This window comes from Gracilinanus agilis, chromosome 1 (genome assembly GCF_016433145.1).
Source record: "Gracilinanus agilis isolate LMUSP501 chromosome 1, AgileGrace, whole genome shotgun sequence".
Lineage (NCBI taxonomy): Eukaryota > Metazoa > Chordata > Mammalia > Didelphimorphia > Didelphidae > Gracilinanus > Gracilinanus agilis.
In genome coordinates, this window is record NC_058130.1 from 421,407,458 (window position 1) to 421,431,759 (window position 24,302).

General features: G+C 38.0%; 1 protein-coding gene across 1 annotated transcript in view; it reads right to left on the reverse strand.

Moving 5' to 3' along the window:
• Positions 1–1,569: 1,569 nt before the first annotated feature.
• The window catches only part of MOCOS (molybdenum cofactor sulfurase), a 92,564-nt gene continuing 69,831 nt past the window's right edge, over positions 1,570–24,302 (reverse strand). The window contains exons 14-15 of the mRNA XM_044664991.1: positions 20,256–20,360; positions 1,570–2,098 (exon numbers count right to left, since the gene is read on the reverse strand). Of these exons, the coding sequence (XP_044520926.1) occupies positions 1,973–2,098; positions 20,256–20,360 (231 nt within the window). The 3' untranslated portion in view covers positions 1,570–1,972. The remainder of the gene's footprint in view (positions 2,099–20,255; positions 20,361–24,302) is intronic.

Genomic DNA, 24,302 nt, shown 5'->3' on the forward strand with positions numbered 1-24,302 from the left:
GAATAACTCTTTAATCAGTAGATTCAGTCTGTATGTCAATGTACAGGAGATTAAAATGGTTATTCTTCCTTTTGGCAGGATCTACAGCCCTCTGTGAAACTGCAACAGGTGCATAGCCATAAAAAGGAATGTAACTTAGGTTTGGAATATGATTTTAAAAAAAGCCACGGAAACTAATTTTTAAGTCCTTCCTTAGCTGGGTGGTTCAGTGAATTGAGAGTCAAACCTAGAGATGGGAGGTCCTGGGTGAAAATTTGGCCTCAGACACTTTCTAGCTATGGGACCCTGGACCCACTTAACCCCCATTGCCTTAGCACAGTGATGGTGAACCTATGCCAAAGATGGCACACAGAGCATTCTCTGTGGACACATAAACTGCCCCCCATATTTACTAGAAAGGCAGAGGGACTCAGGCAAAGCTGCTCCCCTCCCCCTCTCCACCGTGCCTACAGACATTCCTTACTTCACCCGCCCCTCTTCCTAGCAACCCAATGGAAGCTCACAGGGGCTAAGGAGAGAAGCTCATAGGTGGCATAGATGGAGGGGAAAGGAGAGCTCAGGCCACTCCCCTCCCCCTCTTCACCTGTGCTGAGGACATTTTTCACTTTATCCATCCCTCTGCCCAGTAGCCCAATGGGAGCACTTCCTTCCCTCCTCTGTCTAGGGCAAGGAGTAGCCAGGGAGTGAGATGGGGATGGGGAGCAGGCATGGCACTTTGTCTCTAAAAGGTTCGCCATCATTGCCCTAGCTCTCATCACTCTTCTGCCTTGGAATCAATACACAATATTGATTCTGAGGTAGAAGGTAAAGATTTTTTTAAGTCCTTCTTTGATTTGTTTATTGGCTCCATTGGAAGACTATACAAAAAAAATTCTGAGTTAGACTTCTCTGATTGTTGCTGTGAAGTTAAAAATTTAGCTAATGATCATTCCCTGGTATATTGGACATACTTCTGCCTGCAATGGAAAAATTGATGCAATCTTCCCATTCTCTAAGTCTAGTGTGAGAAGGGAATTTGTATTTTTATTTGATCAATCAGAGATTTAGACTTCCCTTCCATTTGTTTTGAATTTGGGTCAATCAGCAACCAGGGAATTTATCCCACAGGCACTGCCCTCCAGGGTGGTGCCAGGCTAATTGAGGAATTGTGATTTGTTCTTGGGGAATGATGTAAGAGAGCTAGTGGGTATAGTAAGGATTTATAAGATTAGACCCAGCAGGAAGCTGAGGGAAGGTTGTATTTTCTGAGGCTGAGTTTTGGAGAAACTGAGTTGTTAGACTCTGGATTACTAGGCTAGGAAAGTTTTCACCTCCTTTCTATAGTTCTCTCTTATTTTCTTTTTCTTATTAATAAATCTAGCTATTAATAGTCTTGTGACTTAAGGGTTAATTACAATATTTTGGCGACCACCCATTCTAACCATTACACTAGGTAAACACTTAGCACTCTCCTTGATAGCAAGGAGACAGTGGTAAGGAAGGAACCCCAAAATTCTTTATAATACACAAAAATAGTACAATGTGCAAAAATAGTATTATATCAACAAAAATGTAAATTAAAATTTCCCAAGTACTTTAATAAACTTCTGCTTATTTCAAAATATTATATGATGAAATACATATTTGTATTCAAACAAGTAACTTTTGAATAACCTCAAATTACATGAGATATTTATTCTAATTCTTTTCTCCATCTCATTTCCCTCCTCTACAAGTATAAATCTATTCTGGATATCATTGGGGTATCATTCAGGAGAAGAAAGGGGAGAAATATCCTCTCTAGCTCCCAATCTTTGAAGAATCAGGCTAGTCCATTTTCTTAAGAACATTTTTGAAATAACTAAGTTGACAGGATGCTTTTGGGGGCAATTTGTAACTTATAATAAGGATTATAGAGTCAGCTGGGAAAAAAGATTTGATTTGTTCCTAAAATGTTTCACTGAATGTTAGCATCCTTAAGTCCATTCCTTCCTCAAGAACTTTGTAAAGAGTAGTTTTCTGTATCTTTCAACACAGGAAGCAACTGTGATCCCACTGAGATGAAACATGATGAAGACAAGTCTGAAGGCTCATGCATCAGGTATATCCCAAAGTTAACCTGGAAAACAAACAAACAAAAAAGACAGACTTATTTTAATGCTATTATTAACAACAATAATAAACTTCAAAGAAAGTAAAGTTGAATCTTTAATAACATATGCTCAAATTTTTCTATAACTCTTTCTGGTGCAAAGTAGAATTTAATGTAAAGAAAAAAAAGATTCACTTCCTCATTGCCAGAAGGACTTCATTATGTGATGCCCCTCCCTAACAGCCATCTAGAATCATAGAACCACAGAAACTAAAAGGACTTTACAGCTCACTTAGTCTAGCCCATATCTGAATAGGAATCCCCCTATAGACCTCTGGGAAGAGAAGCCCAATTTGTAGCTCTTACTTTGCTCTTAAAGTAGACCTCTTTGAACATCACTATTGGTTCTCCCTCTTTTGATGCCCACCCAAGCACACTCCATTCTGTCTTGCCTGGCCTTAGAATCAAAGACTTAGAGCTTATATAATCCAATTCCCTCATTTTATAGTAAAAGAAACTGAGGCTAGTAGTAGTAAATGGCAGAGACAGGATTTGAGACCAGGTCTTCTCTGTTCACCTCCAAAACCTTCTTCTGAACCACAGTTTCTTTGCAACCTTTAAACCAACTCTGGTACTCCCCTAGACCTCTTACCTATGTGGTTCCATTTGAATAAGACCTATCCTTCCAGGGCCATATTCCAGCCAAGAGTTCCATTTCACAAAATTTCAATAATTACTTTAAGGACAAATTTGATTTTTTTAAATTGGGATCCATAGGATGCCTTGTATTAGCTACATATTATATATTTATATATAAATATCGAAGGCCATAAGTTTTAGTGTTGCTTCTTGTCTTTGGATACTATCTCTTGTGAATTACTAGCCCTCTCGTCAGCCATTATTCTTCTCATGTTTTACCTTTTACTTTCCCTGGTATCAGGCTTAATAAATCTAAATGTACTTATTTTCTCCCTTCAATTTTTTCCCTTTCAATTTTATAGAACTCTTTTTTTTAAACCTTTACCTTCCATCTTAGAACCAATACTGTGAATGGGTTCCAAGGCAGAAGAGTGGCAAGGGCTAGGTAACAGGGGTTAAGTGACTTGCCCAGGGTCACACAGTTAGGAAGTGGTCTGAGGCCAGATTTGAGCCCAGGATCCCCACCTCTGGGCCTGGCTCTCAATCCACTGGAGCCACCTAGCCTCCCCTAATTTATAGAATACTTGATTGGCTATATCATTCCTCTTCTTTATCTGATATATTCTTTTTGCTTCTGTATACCTAACCTCATCTCCTGGTCCTCTCACATCTATCATAATTCATTTTCTTTCTTTCTCATCTAAGAAGTTTTTCCTGTTTGAATTGCTATACCATGTCTAGAAATGAAAACCATTCTGTGGAGAGCAAAATACTCTAAGTCCCTAGGGAATTGTGTATGTATGTTGCACTCTGACTTTTTGTGGGAGAGGAGGAAATGATAGACTTAAATAAAATGAGAAAAAATCCAGTCAGAATTTTCCATAAATTATAAGAATGGATCACCAAAAAATAAAGGATTACTAATGGAAACTTAGAGGGAATAACTTTTAAAAATGTATGTATTAAAATGGATTTAAACTTAAGTAGTGATGTGAGCAATAAGATGGAGGACCAGGCATTTTCTCTGATCCTCATGACCTCTCAAAGCTCTCCAAAACAGAAATCATAGGCCAAAGTTTGCAGTAACCATAACCCTATAGCCAGTGCTGCAAAACTCTGAATTGGTGGTACCAGGCCACAGAACTAAAAAAGAGAGAAACAGACAGACAGAGACAGAGAGAAACAGAGAGAATGAGAGACAGAGACAGAGAGACTGTGCAGCACCCCACCATACCAAGACTGAAAGAAAGAGCACAATATCCAGCAGGGGGCCAGTTCTGACTATTCAAAAGACACTTGCAGCCAAAGCCTAGGATGGTGAACTATTTACTGCCCAGCATGGGAGGGCCAAGATGCCTTAAGATCCAGCCCCAAGGAAACCACAGTCATAGGGAAGGGAATCAGAAAGAGAGCAACTGGGAAAATAAGGGGGTACAGGGACTGAAATTACCAAAAATTTCTGGAAGAAAACTCAAAGGCCTTGAACATAAACAGATAAATCAATAGAAAAAAAAATAGTAACAACAAAAGAAAATATGGCCTCCAGATGTAGTAAACAAGTTCAAGAATCTATGAATAAATATAAGTAGTTACCAAGAGAGTTTAATTAATTGCATTGATTTTCAAGATTGTTTTAATGTATCACTTCATTAAATAACAATTATGTTGTATTTTATTACTTTCAAAAACTCTTTTAGATAATATGTTGAAAGAATTTGTAACAATCACTTCTATAATGGGATCTCTCTTTCCCACAAAGTTACAAGGCCAAGTAATTTTACATTAGGAAGAAAAGGTAACTCATCTACTGTCTACATATAGACAGACATATACAAGTGTGTGTATGTATAATATGTGTGTGAAATTGTGATGGGAAGATAAATCAAAGATGACTCCAAAATGTCAAAGCCGGATGATTAGAATGAGGCCATTGACAAAAGAAGGAGCTGGTTTGGGGGAAAGTTATTGAATTTTCCCAAATTACTTTCCTAATTGCCTCCAAATTTTCTTTACTGTTATTAACAGGATTCTTTGACTTGTCAGCAGCATTAAAAACATTCTCTTATTCGTGCATCACTAGCCCTGTGGATCAAATTAACTTTACTGTCAGCTTCACCTCATTCTTCTTGTACCTATATATTTTATATTTATGTTCTTGTATCTTGAATATATATGATATCCTAATTTCCCTCCCCAGGTAGTAATGGTTCCCCCAAACCAAAACTCCCCTATAATAACATTACAAATGTGTTGTATTTACTTATTCCTGTTTTTTCCAATGATTGAGTTCTTCAGGACAAGAATTAATTTTTCAGTCTTTAGACCCACACAGCTAGCACAGTACCTGGTACACAGCAGATGTTTAATAAATGCTTGTTAATTAATTGAAATTTGTCTTAGCTAGGTAGATACTTTACTGGATAATATGCTGGTCCAAAATCTGGCTTGGGAACTTTCTGACTAATGCTTGAGCAAGTCACTTTACCTCTGTCTACATCAGTTTCTTCATTTGTAAAATGAGGATAAAAGTACCCCCCTTACAGATTGTTGTGAGAATTAAATAAGATAATATGTGTAAAGCTCTCTGCAAACCTTAAAGTGCTATATAAATGTAATCTATCATTTTTATATGGTTAAACCTTTTTGCAAAATATAAGCCACCATATAAATGTGAACTATTGTTATTTTTACATCAAGAATCTGAGCTAGTTTGTTTTGAAGAGGACTTACTCCAGAGCCATAATTTTTTTTTTATCACCATCATCATAAGAACATTTTTCTGCAAGAATAACACCAGGCTACAGTTTCCTGAGAATCCTCCTTAATATTGGATATTTAATAGAATTTTAAGAACAAATAGCATTAAATATTGATACTTAATGTTTATAAAGGAGTTGAGAAGATGGATCAAATTTCTCATGAAATCTCTTCTCTCTCTTTTCTTTTCGAGGTAAACACCACTTTATTACTTTTTTTATTTTTATTGTCATGGAAAGCACACTTCCATATTGGTCATTGTTGTAAGAGCAAACTCATACATAATCAAAACCCCAAAATAAAACCATAAATACCCTGATATGAAAGATGACTCCAACAGTTCTTTTTCTGGAAACTCTATTCTCTAATAACATTTTGTAGTCTGAAATAATATCCTTGTCCACAGATAGAGGTAATACTAGTAGACAGGAAGATGGCAATAATATTCCCAGATACCAATCTTCAAGTCTTCTCTGTGATTTTTTAGTGTGTAATGACATTTGCAATGCAATATGAAAAGCAAAATGATTGACAGTTAACTGTTTAGAACTTGGAATGAGCCGAGTTTGGCAGAGTCTAGCAGGAGTAAATTCAGTTGATGGGTGAGTATAAAAGGAGGATTTGAACTGAAACAGAGATCTCAGTTTTGAGAGAGGGATTGGTGGGAGGTCTCGGTTGGGCTTGGGTGGGCCAAAGGTCAACTTGAGATACCAGCAAGAAGCACTGGTCACTTCCATAGTCTCAAATCCTGTGTTATCCTATACTGAACATACTGATTCTAATTCACTCATCGAGAAGAAGCATCATCATTTACCATCAACTAACCTGAGTCAGGTTGAAGCAGTCTGGCTCTGCCAGGATGGTAACTGGCAAACTAACCATTGACAACTGACAAGCCTGAATATCCTGATTACCTTCAATTCATATATCATTTTTGTCATCAATAGCTTAGGCCAAGGATCTTTTATACCCCTCTTCTCCATCATTTCCCTGCTTCCCTCCCCAAGCCTGTTATTATTAAATCTTCATATTCACCTAAAGTGAAGGTCATCTTTACCTTAGAAATTAGTGAATATATCCTTGGGTATTTGAGGAAAGAGGAGATTTATTTCAACTATAGAAAGGTTTGAATTGTAATCAACCAGTGTTATCCATATTGAGCCGGGATAGACAGTTAGAAGTAGCTGTGTATTCTTAACCAAAGATTTTTCACTTGACTATCTAACCTGGGACACTGTTATACTGAAGTTGGGTGCAACAGATTCACTACAAATATTACTGTGGAGTCCTTTGTGTTTCACTACCACAACTTGTGTGTTACACTCAGGAATCTTCCACACTCCCTCAGCTTCAGCCCTCATAACACCAGGATACATATAACAAGTGTTGTAATGGTTTTGCAATCCTAAGGAAATCCTAACATTTAAAATATTCTTTTGTTAAAGGTAAAGATATAATTTATATTAGGTACATTCTACAAATAGTACATAAATTTAGATTATTACCGTTTCCAGTAACTAAAGATTTATTTTATAAGTCTAAAATATTAACAAACTCAAGATCAATCAGCTTTTATTTAGCTCAAACATTGCATCATTATGCACCTATGTTAAAACAGAACTTTGCAAGTATCAAATTAGGGAACCAAATCCCAAAGTTCAACTAAGTCTTCAGGGAGATGGGAAGAAATAACATGTCTAAAGCTCAAGTTTTAGAAGAGTAGAAGGAAGTCATTAAGGCAGATACTACAAAAGGCAACTAGGAGGCTACAGAGGCACAACTAGAGATGGAAGAAGCTGGGTTCAAATGTGGCCTCAGACACTTCCTAGCTGTGTGACCCTAGGCAAGTCACTTAATCTCACTTGCCTAGCCCTTACCACTCTTCTGCCTTAGAACTGATACTTAGTATTTATTCTAAGGCAGAAGGAAAGGATTGGTTATTTTTTGTTTGTTTTTTTAAGATGGCTATTATAGATTTTTGGTGGTAGGGTCCAATATTAGGATAAACATTAATGACCCGAAAACAGCAAAGACAAGGGGATGACAGTAACATCACTTGGGAGGAACAGTCTTACAGAAGCAACTTGCTCCTGATTAATATAGGGAGAGGGGAATGAGCAGCCTTGGAAAATAAAGAGTCCCTTCTCATCTAAAATCTTCAAAGAAAGATTTATAGTTGCTTGTCAGGCATGTTGTAGATTTAAAAAATCTTTATCACTGTCATTTCATTTCTTCCATTACCTCATTTCCCCTAAATCTATTATTTGTCCTCATCACAACCTCTAGTCTTTCTACCCCTCCTTTTCTGTGATGCCTGTTCTGGCTTCACTTTTCTTCCTTGATACCTTTGATGGCATAGTTAACCAGCTCAACTAATACACTGATTTCTATCCCTCAATCACTTTCCACTTTGACCTTCTGCTTTTCCCACCAGGCTTATCTTCAATCCTTGGGTCATTTCAGCCATCTGCTTTCCTTGGCCTTCTTCCGGGCTGCTAAATGCCACTGACTAAAGGAAATCTCACAACCATTCTGACTAGTTCTACTACAAATGTATGCTCTCTTATGAAAAGTTGCTACATTTACAATCTTGGGACCCATATCTGACTATTGGAGACATCTGACTATCTTACTTACGCTGGAGATAAGTGATAGAAGGAAGCAACCCACATGTAAAAAAAATCATAGCAGCATTATTTGTGATAAAAAGCTTGAAACCTTGAAAGCAGGACCATTTTTTCCTCATTGTATCCTAATTTCCTAACACAGTGTCTACAATATAATAAGTACTTAATAATGCTTGTTGATTAATATGCAAAATGATAGGAATGGTTAAACAACTTGTGGATTAGGAATATAATTGTATCTGACAATGCTGGAAATATTGACAAAAATAATTCAGAAAGCATGGGGAAACGTATAAAGTGATAGATTCACAATAACAACAAAAGAATAACAAGCAGTTACTCCATTTCTCCAAAAGATCTATAACCTCATTGATGTAGATATTCCTTCCAATGGAGTGGAGTGCAATTTGTACATGCCTGCCAATTATATATGACTTTCATCCAGGTCTTCCAATCAGTTTTCACTGGGACCCCACTAGATCTGCTGAGAGTGGCAGCACTTTCTCTATGTTCTTTTGGCAATGCTGAATACCAACAGTCTTCACAAGGGTACCAACAGTGCTCACAGATTCATTGTTTTTAGCTCTCACTATGTGACCAGCAAATATTTCTTTTCACTACTTTGAGAGTATCCTTCTCCTCACTTCTCTTGTGTAATTCCTTTTTTGTAATGTGTTGACATCTGTTCATGCTCACTGAGCACCTTTCCACTTGTTATTTTTGTTCAGTCTTATCTGACTCTTTGTGACCCTACTTGGAGTTTTCCTGGCAAAGAAAACAAAGGAACAAAGATACTTGAGTGGTTTGCCATTTCCTTCTCCAGCTCATCTTGGAGATGGGGAAACTGAGGCAAATAGGGTAAAGTGACTCACTCAGGTTCATATATCTAGTGGCTTGGGCCAAATTTGAACTCAGGAAGATGAGTGTTCCTGACTCCAGAACAGGCACTACTTCTCCACTGCCTTTGGGCAATTCTCAATTTCACTTCCTTAGAGTCTAAGGTTTCTTATTACTTGTCATCCATTACTACCAGAAGAATGATAGTATTGAAATATGGGCTTTTCCAAAAAGAACCAGAGATCAATCAGCAAGAAGGTTTTGAAAGCTACTTGTTGAACTTAATATATGGTTAAAAAGAAAAGCAAGCTGTAGACAATATGGATCTTCTGTATTATGCATAATCCTTTTTTCTGTTTTTTTTATGGAAATAGCTATTTTTCTTTTCTTTGTTAAATTCACACTAAACTTTTCCCTCTCTGTGTCATTGTTTTCAACAAGTCACCTAATCAGAAAAGAGCCTTTGAGGTGGCATTTTGTTCTAAAAAATCAAAGTTGGTTTTTATAGTTAATACACTATAATATAGCAGGATTTTGCACTCTCCATACCTTTCAATTAACTAATTGTAAAGATGGGGTGGAAATTATGTGGAATATCACCTGCAAAAGCTTTTTCTCTTTTGTTCTAATCCTAACATCAAGATTTTCCTGAGCACGTGCATAATTTAAGCATGGGAAGTGGGGCAGATAGAAGGTAGTGGTATAGATTTTTTGTTTCATTGGTGTAAGATACTCCCAGTGCAGCTCAGCAACACCTGTGTCACTTCTCTTCTTGGGCAGTTATCTAGGGTTCCAAGAGGCGAAGTCCTACGAGTCCAAAAATTGTCCTAGGCACCACTTGAACCTAGGTTTTCCCAAATCCAAGGCTATCCTATCCAATACCATTATGACACTTCTCATGAAAATTTTGCACAAATGAGAAAGCAGGCATCCACATAATAATAGAATGGGGGACAGCTAGGTGGCACCATGGTGCATAGAGTGCTGGACTTGGAGTCAGGAAGACTCATTTTCCTGAGTTTGAAATTGGTCTAATATCCTTGCTAGCTATGTGACCCTGAGTAAGTCATTTAACCCTTTTTGCCTCAGTTTCCTCATCTGTCAAATGAGCTGGTGAAACAAATCATTCCAGCATCTTTGCCAAGAAAACCCTAAATGAGGTCACAAAGAGTCAGGCAACTGAAAATGACCGAACACACAAAACAAATTCAACAATACGAATAAAGAGAACAGGAAAAGACAACAAAAAGCAAATCAGAAAAAACATAAACATTATTAGTCCTCACTATCAGAGTTAAAGTACACACCCTTCTTTTTCTGCCAATAGCTGGTAAACTACAAAAGTGGAACATAATGTCTTATCAACCTCAATCACACTTCTAGAAGATTTTGTTTTGCTGTTTTCAGGGAACGTACTTTGTGGGGATCAGATACATTGAGAATTATCTGTTGTGTCTGATAACTGAAAGTTCATGTTATCTAATCTCAACTGAGCCTTCATGATAGAGGAATCCTTTTATTCTTCCTCAATTGGCTCATTATCATGCTCTGTATAGTAGTTGCTCCTAATCTTCCCCTGCCTTTCTCCACAAGCCCCCTACATCATTGCCTACTCCAACATTTCAGATCTTGCTTCTTGCATTACTGAGAAAATGAAGATCATTGTTCATGAGTTCTTTCTTTTGCCCTATTCTTCACCTCAAGTCTCTATATATTTCTTCAACTGGAAATACAAGTAAGAAAAAGAAAGATAGTCCCTATCCTCAAGGAGTTTACAGTTTAATAGGAAAAGATAACAGGTAAAAGGAAGCAGAAAAATTGGAGTAGGGAGACAGGGAGGAGACATCATACCCACCATGGGGGTATGATGATGGTGGAATTGAATCCACAGAATTAAGTTATTGGGAAATGGTTGGGTTCTGAGCCTGCTAAATGGTAGCTTTGGGAAGAGATTTTTATTCTGTACTCCAGTCCTCCAATCAGAGGGGCAGAAGTTACTGAGAGTACTGATGAGGTGTGAGTACTAAAGTTGTTGCCATCTCCAGCTTTTGGTATAAGAACTCACTATTTAACAAAAACTGCTGGGAAAATTGGAAAACAATATGGCAGAAATTAGGTTTAGATCAATATCTTATACCCTATATCAGTGATGGTGAACCTTTTAGAGACTGTGTGCCATGCCCCATCCCTTGCCTCCCCAGACCATGTGCTGTGCCCTGCCCTCCCCAAACTGAGTGCCACATGTGCCCCACCCCCCTTACCCCACACAGGGGAGGAAGAAAGTGATCCCAATGGGCTGCTGGGCAGAGGGGTGGTTGATAGGGGAAAATGTCATCAGGCACAGTGGATAGAGGGAAGGGAGCAGCTCTGCCTGAGTCCCTCTGCTTTTCTGGTAACAAATTCTGGAGGGTGACAGCACTCCATGCCCACAGAGAGTGCTCTGCATGTCCTCTTTTGCATGCTGCCAGAGGTTCACCATCACAGCCCTATACCAAGATAAGTTCAAAATGAGTATATGACTTAAACAGAAAGAGTGACATTAGGAGCAAATTAGGTGAAACTAGAATCGTTTACCTGTCAGATTTATGGAGAAGAGAAGAATTTAAGACCAAACAAGAAATAAAGAACATAACAAGATATAAAAGGAATAATTTTGATTAAAAATTAAAAAGGTTTTGTACAAACAAAACCAATGCAACCAAGATTAGAAGGGAAGCAATAAACTAGGGAGAAATTATTATAACAAATTTCTCTGATAAAGACTTAATTTCTCAAATATATAAAGAACTAAGTCAAATTTATAAGAAACCAAGCCATTCTCCAATTGACAAAAGGGCAAGAGATATGAATAGGCAGTTTTTAGAGGAAGAAATCAGAGCTGTCAATAATCATGAAAAACTGTTCTAAATCCCTCCAGAATAGAGAAATGCAAATCAAAACAACTCTGAGGCACCACCTAACAGATTAGTCAATATGACAGTAAAGGAAAATAATAAACATTGGGATATGGCAAAATTGGGACACTAATGCATTGCTGGTGGAGTTGTAAATTGATCCAACCATTCTTTTTTTAATATAAAGTTTATTTTTTATTGATTAAGAAAATTTTTCATGGTTACATGATTCATATTCTTTCCCTCCCCTCCTCCCACCCCCCTCCCATAGCCAATGCACAATTCCACTGGGTTTTACATGTGTTACTTATCTAGACCTATTTCCATATTATTGATATTTGCACTAGGGTGATCATTTAGAGACTACATTCCCAATCATATCCCCATCAAACCATGTGATCAAGCAGCTATTTTTCTTGTGTGTTTCTGCATAGTTCTTCCTCTGAATGTGGATAGCGTTCTTTCTCATGATTCCCTCAGAAATGTCCTGGATCAGGAGAACATTGTACACAGAGACTGATACTTTGTGGTACAATTGAACATAATGGGCTTCTCTACTAGCAGCAATGCAAGGATCCAGAGCAAGACTGAGGGACTTATGAGAAAGAAAACTAGCCACATTCAGAGGAAGAACTGTGGGAATAGAAACACAGAAGAAAAACAACTGCTTGAACACATGGGCTGATGGGGATATTATTGGGGATATAGATACTAAATGATAACTCCAGTCCAACTATCAATAATATGGAATTAGGTTTTGATCAATGATACATGTAAAAACCAGTGTAATTGTGCATTAGCTAAGGAGGGTTAAGGGGGCTTGTGGGAGAGGGAAAGAACATGAAATATGTAACTATGGGAAAATATTCAAAATAAATTTTTTTTTTAAAAATCCTGGATCAAGGGGCAGCTGGGTAGCTCAGTGGAGTGAGAGTCAGGCCTAGAGAAAGGAGGTCCTAGGTTCAAACCCGGCCTCAGCCACTTCCCAGCTGTGTGACCCTGGGCAAGTCACTTGACCCCCATTGCCCACCCTTACCAATCTTCCACCTATGAGACAATATACCGAAGTACAAGGGTTTAAAAAAAAAAATCCTGGATCATTGCATTGCTGCTAATAGAGAAGTCTATTACATTCTATTGTGCCACAATGTATCCGTCTCTGTGTATAAGGTTCTCCTGGTTCTGCATCAATTCCTGGAGGTTGTTCCAGTTCACATGGAATTCCTTCAGTTAATTATTCCTTTTAGCACAATAGTATTCCATCACCAACAGATAACACAGTTTGTTTAGCCATTCCCCAATCGAAGGGCATCCTCTTATTTCCATTTTTTTGCCACCACAAAGAGTGTGGGAGTAGAAATGCAGATGAAAAATATGATTTATCATTTGTTTATTTGGGTATTATTTGGAGTTTTGGTCTCATAAGATTACTCTCTTACAAAAATGAATAATATGGAAATAGGTTTTGAGTGACAATACAAGTGTAAACCAATGGAATCGCTTGTTAAATCCAGGAGGGGAGAGGGAAGAGGACAGGGAGAAAGCATTAATCGTATAACCTTGGAAAACCTTTGTGTAAATTTGTCACTGGAATAAAATAAAGAAAAAATACATATAAATAATAATTTGTTACAAGAAATAAATGGAATTATTGTGTTATTTCTCCTAAATGTCTATCTGTCTACTATACAGACTGACTATAAGCTTGCTTCCAGGAATTTGTTACAAGAAAAGTTCACCACAGCAAGTGCAAAACCAGAATACTTCTTCCTGAAAGGAATGGTTTCTTGTGTTATTTTGATAGATTTATGATTTTGCTAGTCCCTCCACCACTACAGATCAATGACTCATCTCATTTTGTCCAGTCCTTGCTCTGGTCTTATCAAAAATTCTTCACAAAGGATCCACCCACTGAATGAAGAAATAACTGTTAGTTTTTAAGAATTTGATTTTTCTCAAACGTAACTATGTAAATAAGATTTCAACATTTCAGATCATAGAGTCTGGTTTGGTTACAAAAGTAATTATTTTCCCTCTCTCAGCAGCTACTTTATTTGAATTTCAAGGGCATTTTATTCTTCATCAAGTCACTACAATAAATAAATAAAATTGACATTTTAGTACTAGTAGGCTACAAACTAGGCAGCTTTTCTGTGTTGTGCTTTTAATATCAACAGGTAAATTACTTCCTCTCTGTTTCTATGTTATCATCATGGATGGGAAGAAAAGGGATGAGGCAGGGAGAGGAAGGGAGAAGGAGGGGGACAGGGGAGAAAGAGAGGGAGAGAAAGAGAGAGAAAAAGAAAAAGATAAGGAGACAGAGAGAGACAGAGAGACAGAGACAGAGAGAGACAGGGAGACAGAGGGAGAAATATAAGCACTCTTTGAGTGAAGGTTCCAATACAAATTAGGAAAGTAATGGCATCCCACTTGTACTCACATGCTTACAGAATAGAGCCCTCATTTAACAGTCTATTTCTTATTATGAGAGATGGTGACTTTTTTCTTCCAATATCACAATGTGTTGTGCTTAATGCAGCTTCCACAGAAAGTATATCCTTTTTGAAATGCCTTTAATTAAAGCACATTTTGCAGAATATTCTTCATAGAGTTGCTTAGAAAAGATTAGCAGGAATAAAAGATCAGAATGGGTAGAAATAAATATATCATATTCTCTGAGATCTCTTTCTCTCTCTTAGTTTCTTCTTATAGTACTAGGGGAAGTCTTTTCTGAAACCTAATTGGGGTTATCTTGACTCAAATTCACATCTAGCCATCTGTGGAGCGAATAAACCACATTTGAGGTCCCTACCTGATTCCCACTGATGGTTCTCACTCATCACCCTCCTCCCAGTCCTTTGTTCCCTGACTTCTAGTGGCAATAGCCTGGGAAATGAAAGTTAGCTATTTCTATTTCCAAAGAAAAGATTGGAGACCCTTATCTGAGAAAGTATAAGCCTCAAGATAACTTGTTATATGCACATGTATGTTTATGATTATGCGACTATGTACACAATTTATGGTTATAGCAAATATTTAGGTTTTATAGATAGGTTTGGATAGGTTAAAATGAAATCCTGATTTTCACCCAGAAAAGGAAGTAGATATTGCTAAATTTGGCTTATGTCATTCATTTGGCATCTAATCATATATGGACTTATATAGTTAATTACATTTCTATGTATGTATATCTTTAAGGGCTGCCATGATACATTCCAAACATTACAAATATATGTGATAGAAGTTCACAGCTTCCAAAATAATCCTTTTTCTCATTCCTCTGAGTATAATAAAATGTTATTGTTTGCTAATTATTAAGTTCATAATAAAAGGATTTTACAAAAAAAGAATGGTTAAAGAAAAATGGGGCAAAAAAATGCCTTCAGAGAGATATATGACCAGAGAGGAATGGTAAGGAGGGAAAAGAGAGAAGCTGAGTGAGTCCCATAGTAAGAGAGAGGGATTGCTCCAGCAGTGCCATACATCTAAAAAAAGCCTGCCCCTATCTCCCCTCAGCATGGTTAGTGAATGACTATGGAAGACAGAAGAGAAGCACCACAAGATAGACAGACGGGCAAGGATAGGCTGTGATCTGAACCAATCAGCAGATCCATAGATATAGGTCCATAGAATCAATCAATCAATAATCATTTACTTGTGCTTACATTACAAACACTTACCATGCACTGTGCTAAACACTAGAGAAACAAAGACAAAGGTGAAACAATATTTGCCCTCAAGGAGCTTACATTCTAATGTAGAAGGTAATAGTATGTAGATAAGTTATATGTAATATGTACAAAGAAGATTTCGGGTAGTTTGGTGAGATGGGGCATAAGAAGCAACAGGGATCTGGGAAAGTCTCTATGTAGAAAGTGGTACTTTGTCTGAATCTTACAGGAAATAAGGGACTCTAAAAGGGAGAATTAAGGAAGGAATGCATTCTAAGTATGTAGGATAGAAAGTGGAGTTTAGTGTCTGTAAAACATCAAGTTCCACAGGAATGGGCGCACTAAGGTATATTTCATATACTCAATAAGACTATAAACTTCTTGAGTACAGGGCCATCTATTTCTTGCTCCAACTTTTATCCCTCTAAATACCTAACCCAATACTGTAGCATCTTTACACATGGAGGATATTTGTTGAATGGAGGGATCACACATGTGGAAAAGCTGACTGGCCTTGACATCACAAACTGATGTTAAGCACAATCACTGAGCTCTAGTTTGGATGTTTGTTAGTCATATGAGGAGAGACAACTCACCTTGATGAGTTCAATTTGTTTATTTGTCAATTGAAATATTAATACCTACATTATTATCTGACAGTATTGTTATAAAGAAAGAACTTTGGAAACCAGAGAATACTTTATAAATGTGAGTTACTGTTATCAACTAAAAAAAATTTAGCCAAAGACCTCATTTCCAAAGTAATTCCCATCAATACAGATGTTTTACATTTTTAAAATCTTACCCCACACTGATCTCTCCTTTACTTTGCATTCCTCACTGTGGATAAGTCCCACATTTACCAGCATAATTTCTCTTCCCCCCCACAGGGGATATCTTTTTTCAGGTGGAATAAAGGAGAATCTCTTTTCCTTTCATCAAAAGTATTAATTTAAACCTGCCAGCTCTATGTTCACTTGCTTAAAAAAAGAAGTTGCATCCTGTGAAGATGTGAACTGGAACAGGGTAAGAAAGGAGCATTTCCCAATGGGTAGCCAATATGAGCACTTTGACTTAAGTAGCAGCAGATGGAAAGTGAAGTCAGTAGACAGTAAGAAGTTGGCAGATGCTTATCTTTCTTTTCCTTCCATTCTTTTCTTTTCCATTCATTCATATATTCCACAGACATTTACTGAGTGCCCACCAGATACATAAGTATACTGCCAGAGATACAAAAATGAAGATGACAAAACCCCTGCAATCAAGATGCTTGCAACTTCTGGCCTCAGACATTTCTTCCATGTGTGACCTGGGCAGGGGGAGGAGGTGAATAAAGAAAGGAGAAGAAAATGAGGAAGAAGAGAAGGAGGAGGTTGAGAAGGAAGAAGAGGGGAGGAGGAGGAGAAGGAGAAAGAGGAAAAGGAGGACAAAGGAGGAGGAGGACAAAGAGATGGAAGAGGAGGATGAGGAAGAAGAGGAGGAGGAGGAGGAAAAGGAGAAGGTGACAACCTAGTATGGAAAATAATGCATGTTCACAAATAAGCATGAGATAATTAGACGAGAAATAGAAAGTGACATGAGAGTTCAAGGATAGCTTTGTGGAGGAAGTGTCCTAGAAGGCTGGACAGGATTTCAGGAGGAGAGATATTACAGGGAAGGAATGACACTAGTAAAGATGCACAAGTAGGAAGGCTCAGAACATAGGAAATAATGAGTCATTGTGAGTGAAGAGACTGGCATGAGATGGTTAGAAAGGCCAATTAGAGACAGAATATGGTGAGCCTTGAATATCATGCTAAAGATTTTGGAATCATATTCAATTGCTGGATTTGATCAGAGTTCTTTGAAACCGATGGGATCATTTTGTGAAAGCACAGGTCATATGTACTCAAAGTTTTACAAATAGGTAACAAATGGTCAGAAGTTTGTCTGATAGTCATTTGGGGAGAAAGAACTTGTCTTCCAAGAGAAAGGCATGACCAAAATTTAGACACAGCTCAGATACATGATTCTTTTTATTCTTAAAGGAAGTCAAAGATGAAGTTTTGAAAACTTGTAAGATCAAACAAAATAAGGCCACTTTAAATGCAATAAAAAAAATCAGAGGGGCAGCTAAGTAGCTCAGTAACCAGAGAGCCAGGTTTGGAGATGAAGGGTCCTGAGTTCAAATGTGACCTCAGACACTTCCTAACTGAGTGGCCCAGGGCAAGTCACTTAACCCCAATAGCCTAGCCCTTACCATTCTTCTGCCTTAGAACTGATGCTTATTATCAACTCTCAGAGAAAAAATAAGGATCTTAAAAAAATCATAGATTGCTGTCTTTTCCCTTGGTTAGTGATAACCACCTTCTAGGTTCAGGACTTGTTGAGGATATAGAAATGATCTCTTTAAACAAAATTATATTTCTCCTGTCCTCAGTTTAGTTTCCAAAATAATTTTCTTTCATCTACTATGCTTTTCAGGCCTTCTCATTTATGAATCATATTCCTCGAACTAAGCATTTCCATAATGTCTAGAGTCATTTAGAACTAACTAGCTGCATGACTTTACACAAGTCATTGACTAACAGAGGCCAGAGATTTTCCACCTATAAAATGAAGAGGCTGGACTAGATGATAACTGCTATTTGTAGAACACTAAAATGCATGAATCATTTTCCTCACAACAACCCTAAGGGGGTTGTTGGTATATTATCTCCATTTTACATATGAAACCAAAGATCCAAGAGAGTCTAAATGGCTTGCCCATTGTCCCACAACTTCTGTCAGACCTGGGTCTTCAGACTCTAAATCCAATCCTCTTTCCATAGTACAACACTGATTAAATTATTTCTAAGGTGTTTCCCATCCCTAAAATTCTTTGACTCTGACAAACCTCAGTCCACATTGTTTATTCCCTTGCTCTTTGCTCTCTGTACTTATATCTACACCATACTTACTAGCAAAAATTCCCCTTTTTCTCACGTGATATTTTTGCCATAAAATAAGAGTAGGGAAAAACAAATGGAGAAAAAGGTGAGCACTAAGGCCATAGTCTCCCTCCATCCTCATTTTTTTTTTTATCCTGGGACTCCATTCTAGGAGCATAGGGCCACAACCAGTAGGCAATGGGTCACACTGTCACTCAGGGTCACCCAGCTGGGAAGTGTCTGAGCCCGGATTTGAACCTAGGACCTTTTGTCTCTAGGCCTGGCTCTCAATCCACTGAGCTAGCCCAGCTGCCCCTACTTAAAATTGCAGTTTCTTTAGCAGATGTAGTTTTTACAGGGTGGGGTTGCTAGCCCCACGCCCAACCCTCCTCCTTTTTCATCCCCTAGGGACCGTCCTTGGCCCAGGAGTGGTAAGGCTCAATCCACTGATCCACCCAGCTGCCCCTCTGCCTCCATCCTCATTAAGATGTGAGAATCCCACTCTCATTTACCATGTCATTTAAAAAATTATTCTGAGCCCTGGGAGACTATGTCTCCCAGGACTCTCTGCTACAACTTCCTCTGACACCTCCCACTTCCTTTGTAAGAGGTGTCAGAGAAAGTATAAAAGAGAGAGTTTTGGTGCCTTTTTGGGGCTCTCTACCCTGGATCCTGCAGAGTGATCTCTCTTGGCTCTCTCTACCCTGGAGGCTGTCTCAAACCGGAAGCTCTCTCGAGAAATGCCTACTGGAGGAGACCCTCTGTCCCTACCTAACCTTTCCCTTTCCTAATCTAGATGAAACCTAGCTATTCTATAAACCCTAAGTTGTTTTCTAATCTTTTATTTGAGCCCCAAGGGCTCTGGTCAATTTCCCCCTGCCCCTACCTTCCTTTCCCTTCCTCTACCTTCCTCTCTCCTTTCTCGCATCCATCCTTCCTCCTACCTTCCTTCCTTTTCACCCTCACATTACTAAAGTAGCTAAATAAAATATAAATAAATAGCAATTGGCAATAATGTTAATGAAAATGTAGCTCTCTCCTAACTTTTCTTTTTCAGAAATTCCCCATTGCTAAGCATAGAGGGCTACTTTAATCTAGGCTCCATAGATTTAATTATCTTTAATTTTGATCTTGATAAATACCAACAAACATGAATAATTCCATAAACAAATGAGAAAAAGGAAGACTATAGGAAAACACAAATCTCAATTATGTACCTCTTGTTTTTTAAGTACATAATTAATTTAACATGTGAGTTCCAAAGCTAACTTGCTCATCTATATCTCCTTCTGAATTTCCTTCCATTCTCCTCTGTGAGTTTTAAAAATGCTTTATGCAAACTCCTACACTGGCATGGCTGCTTCTTTAACTTATATCTGCCAGTCCAGGAGTCACTGAGAATAGTCTCTGTTAGCAGTCAGGCTGATGTTCAAATAATAAGAACGTGGTAGAGGAAAATTATGTGTGAAAAACACTTGGAAAATGTATATGTGGACAGCTAGGTGGTTCAGTAGATTGAGAGCCAAGGCTAGAGACAGGAGGTCCTGGGTTCAAATATGGCTTCAAACACTTCCTAGCTATGTGACCCTGGGAAAGTCCAATCATCTAGCCCTTGTCCTTCTGTCTTAGAGTTGTTAGTAGGACAAAAAGTAAAGATATAGATATGTATATATGTATGTGTATATATATATATATTTATATGGATATGTACAAATGTATATGTGTATATATGTATATATGTGTATATATGTATATATGTGTGTATATGTGTGTATGTATGTATATATATATGTGTGTGTGTATATATATATATATATATAATACACAGTATATATTGCATTTCCACTTACCTTCCTCTCTCGAGAAGCAGAAAGTGTTTGGAAAACATCTTGGTTTCTTTGTCCAGTTTTTTGGTCAATGCAAATCATTTGGCACCTGTGACATGGTCCCAATACCTGAAAAAGCAGCAAAGACAAGAGGTAGAAGGAAAGACCTTCATGTAGTACAGGACTGCAATAAAACAGGTCTGTGACTCTTGCAATGGATAATTTTCTTCATAGAGGTAGCTGTTGTGGACCAAGCGAGTCTAAATGGCTTGCCCATTGTCCCACAGCTTCTGTCAGACATGGGTCTTCAGACTCTAAATCCAATCCTCTTTCCATAGTACAACACTGATTAAATTATTTCTAAGGTATTTGCCATCTCTAACCTGTATACATTGCTAACTTTAAACCTTCCCATAACAATAAATAGCCAGAAAGTATCATCACTAAAAGGACACCAAGTCTCAGGCCCTCCATACTCACAATACACCATGTACCTATGAATCATCCATGGCTTATAGCAAATGATATATTTATTACTTATGTTTCTGGCACACAGTAGGCATTTAACAATTGCTTGTTCTTTTCTCCTATTATCAATTAAGGTGTTTATGGCCTCACAATTGTGTGTGTATTAAACATTTCTTGCAAAGAAGAAAAGAGAGAGGACTTTGAACGGCAAGTACTTCTCTTGGAACAATAGGGGAGATAAGGAAATATGAGCAGAGCCATAACTAGAAATTGTTGTACCTGAGGCAGCAGTCAGGAAAAGTGTCTACAGCTAAGGGAATGGAGGGGATGGGGAGGGAACAGAGGAGATCCCTGGACAGGAGACAAGGAACTGAGTCCTGCAGATAATGTGGTAGCTTACAACCCAACCTAATGAGCATTTGCTATATGTATGGCCCTCTGGTAGGCAGTGGGGCATAGAAACAAAGTGAAAATGAAGTCCTCTACTCAAGGGGCAGGGGTTGGAAAGGGGGAAAATACCCTATGTCAACTATACCCAAAGGGCTATAAAACTGTGCATACCCTTTGATCCGGTAATGTTACTACTGGGTCTGTATCTCAAAGAGATAATAAAAAAGGAGAAAGGACCTACTTCTATGAAAGTATTCATAGCTGCTCTTTTTGTGGTGGCAAAGAATTGGAAATTTGAGGGGATGTTCATCAATTGGGGAATGGCTGAAGAAGTCGTGTTACATGTTGGTAATGGAATATTACTATGCTAAAAATTACTATGCTAAAAGAAATGATAAGCAGGATAATTTCAAAAATAGCTAGAAAGATCTGCAGGAATAGATGCAGAGCAAAATAAGCAGAACCTGGAGTACAGTAACAGCAATATTGGATGATGATTATCTGTGAAAACTTGGCTGCTCTCAGAAAACTTGGCTGCTCTTGGACAATCCCAAAAGGCTTATGACTGGGAATACTATCCACCTCCAGAGAAAGGACTATTGGAATCATCTTTCACATCAGTGTATTTATGGTTTTATTTTGGAGTTTGGGTTATGTATGAGTTTTTACTTACAACAGTGACCAATATAGAGTGTTTTGCATGACAATAAAAATGAAATTTTTAAAGACAATACCACATATCAATAGATAAATATATATGTGATCATTTGAGCAGGGAAAGAACATGGTGTTGTTTTAAGGGAATCAGGAAGGCTTCCTGTTGGAGGTAACACAAAAGTTAAGAAGAGTTTCAAGAAGCTGCTTCTAAGAAGCAAAGATGAGGAAGTCAATCCCCCTTCAATCATGGAGGGTAGCTTGTGCAAAGTCACAAAGATAGGAGAAGGAATGTCAAGACCATTAAATAGAATATAGGTCAAATTGGCTGGACTAAAGAGTTTGTGAAAGAAATAATATGCAATAGTCTAGAACAGTGATGGGCAAACTTTTCAAAGAGGGGGCCAAAGGAAAGGAAATGCTCATCTGTCATTCTGTTTCTAAAGCAACTCTTTCGAAGTTTCATTGTATTGTATCCTATTCATTGTATTCTTCAGATTAGGAATAATGTTGTGTTGGGGGATAGAACATTTCAGGGGGCTGCATCTGGCCCACAGGCCATAGTTTGACCATCACTTGTCTAGAAAGATAGGCTGGAGCCAGATAATCAAGGGCTGAGATGCCCAGCTGGGGATTTTCTATTTTGCCCTCAGAGCAACAAGGAGTTATTGAAGCTTCTTGTGGCAGGTCAACTTGCCCTTTAGGAAGATCATTTTTGGTAGCTTATATGGAGGCAGGATTTGAAAGGAAAGAGCCAAAGTCAAGAGTCTCAATTAAGTAACTATTACAATAGTCCAGATGAGAAGTGATGAATAGCTGAACAAGGGTTATCTATATAGTGAAAAGAGAGTGGGGGCAGTAGAATAAACAAGACTTGGTAACTCACTGGTTAGGGATATGGGGTGAGAAGGGAAGAATCAAGGATGATGCTGAGGTCACAAACCTTGGTGACTGGTAGAATAGTGCTATCCTTCATAGAAACAAGGAGTTTTATTCACAACATGGGCTTTTTACATGTCAAATTTGAAGTGCCTATAATATATTCAAGAAATAATCGGAAATAAGGGGCTGGCACCTGGGAAATAAATTAGTGATGGATAGCTAGATCTTAGAGGCCTATGCAAAGAAATAACCATTGAGTTCATAGAAACTAATGAAGTCACCAAATTAGAGACAAAGGAAAAGAAAAACTTGGCCCCTGCTCAGCAGAAGCATTACAACAGGAGACTCAACATATATATAGAAATATTATAGATAGGAGGTAGCTAGGTAGCTCAGTGGATTGTGAGCCAGGACCAGATACAGGAGGTCCTAGGTTCAAACCTGGCCTCAGACACTTCCTAGCTGTGTGACCCTGGGCAAGTCACTTAACTTCCATTGCCTATCCCTTACCTATCCATACACAGTATTGATTCTAAGCCAGAAAGTAAGAGTTAAAAAAAAAGAAATATATAGATATATATGTAGGTATCTATGTATGTGTATACATATATGTATATGTATGTACTAGGATATTCAAGATACAGAAGAAATGAGATATGGCTTTAGAGGATAAGACACTAAGAAACTGAAAGACCAGAAAAGGATTCTTGCATATAGCAGTGCTTGAACTGAGTCTTAAAAGAAGTCAGGAATCTATCTTGTCCCTAGTTCAAAGGTTTAAGAATTGGAGACTACCCACCCTCCCCAGTCCCATCCCTCCATCCTAGCCTTGGCTTGGATGTAGATAGAGAGGAGGGGAGGGAGAGAGAGAGAGGGAGGGAGGGAGGGAGAGAGAGAGAGAGAGAGAGAGGGAGAGAGAGAGAGAGAGATGTTGTTTCCCCCTAATTATAAAATATAAGCTTCTTTTTAAAAAAAATTCCCAAATTACACGTAGGCACAATTTTCATAATCATTTTCTGACATTTTGTGATCCATGTTCTCTCCCTCCCTCATCCCTGAAAAATATAAACTTCTTAAGGGCACATATTATTTTACTTTTCCCTTATCCCCTCAGTGCTTAGAACATAATGGGTACTTAATAAATTTTTATTACATTAAGTTGAATTGAAGCCTTGACCTGAGGGAAGAGGAAATACCTGCCTCCGACTTTCCCACACATCCTAGTGGAAGGGTAAGATAGAGTTTGCATGAAGAGCCCCAAGTATTGGTGATCTTACCCCTTCCAAATAACCCTCCCATTATGAACCCTTAGTTACACACTCCCACACATATGGCATCAATTTGGCACCCTTTAAATTTGTCTGTGCTTGGACAAAGTCCTGATCATCCCATCCTGGTTATATTTATGAAGAAGATTCCTAAACATGCCCTAGAATGGAATTTCATCTTTGGAGAGTGGTAAATATGATGACGGATGGCAGTAGAGTTGGGAGGGAAGTGAGGTATAGCTTTAAGCAACTGCCTTTAGAAAATAGTACATCACTCCAGAGATGAGATGTGATGCACATATTGTACATATGAAAGATATAAAGGCTAAACACCAGCTTGCTTTCTCCTCAGTCACTCATTCATAGAGTAAAATAAATCACTGGTATCTGATACTATAAATTAAGCCTG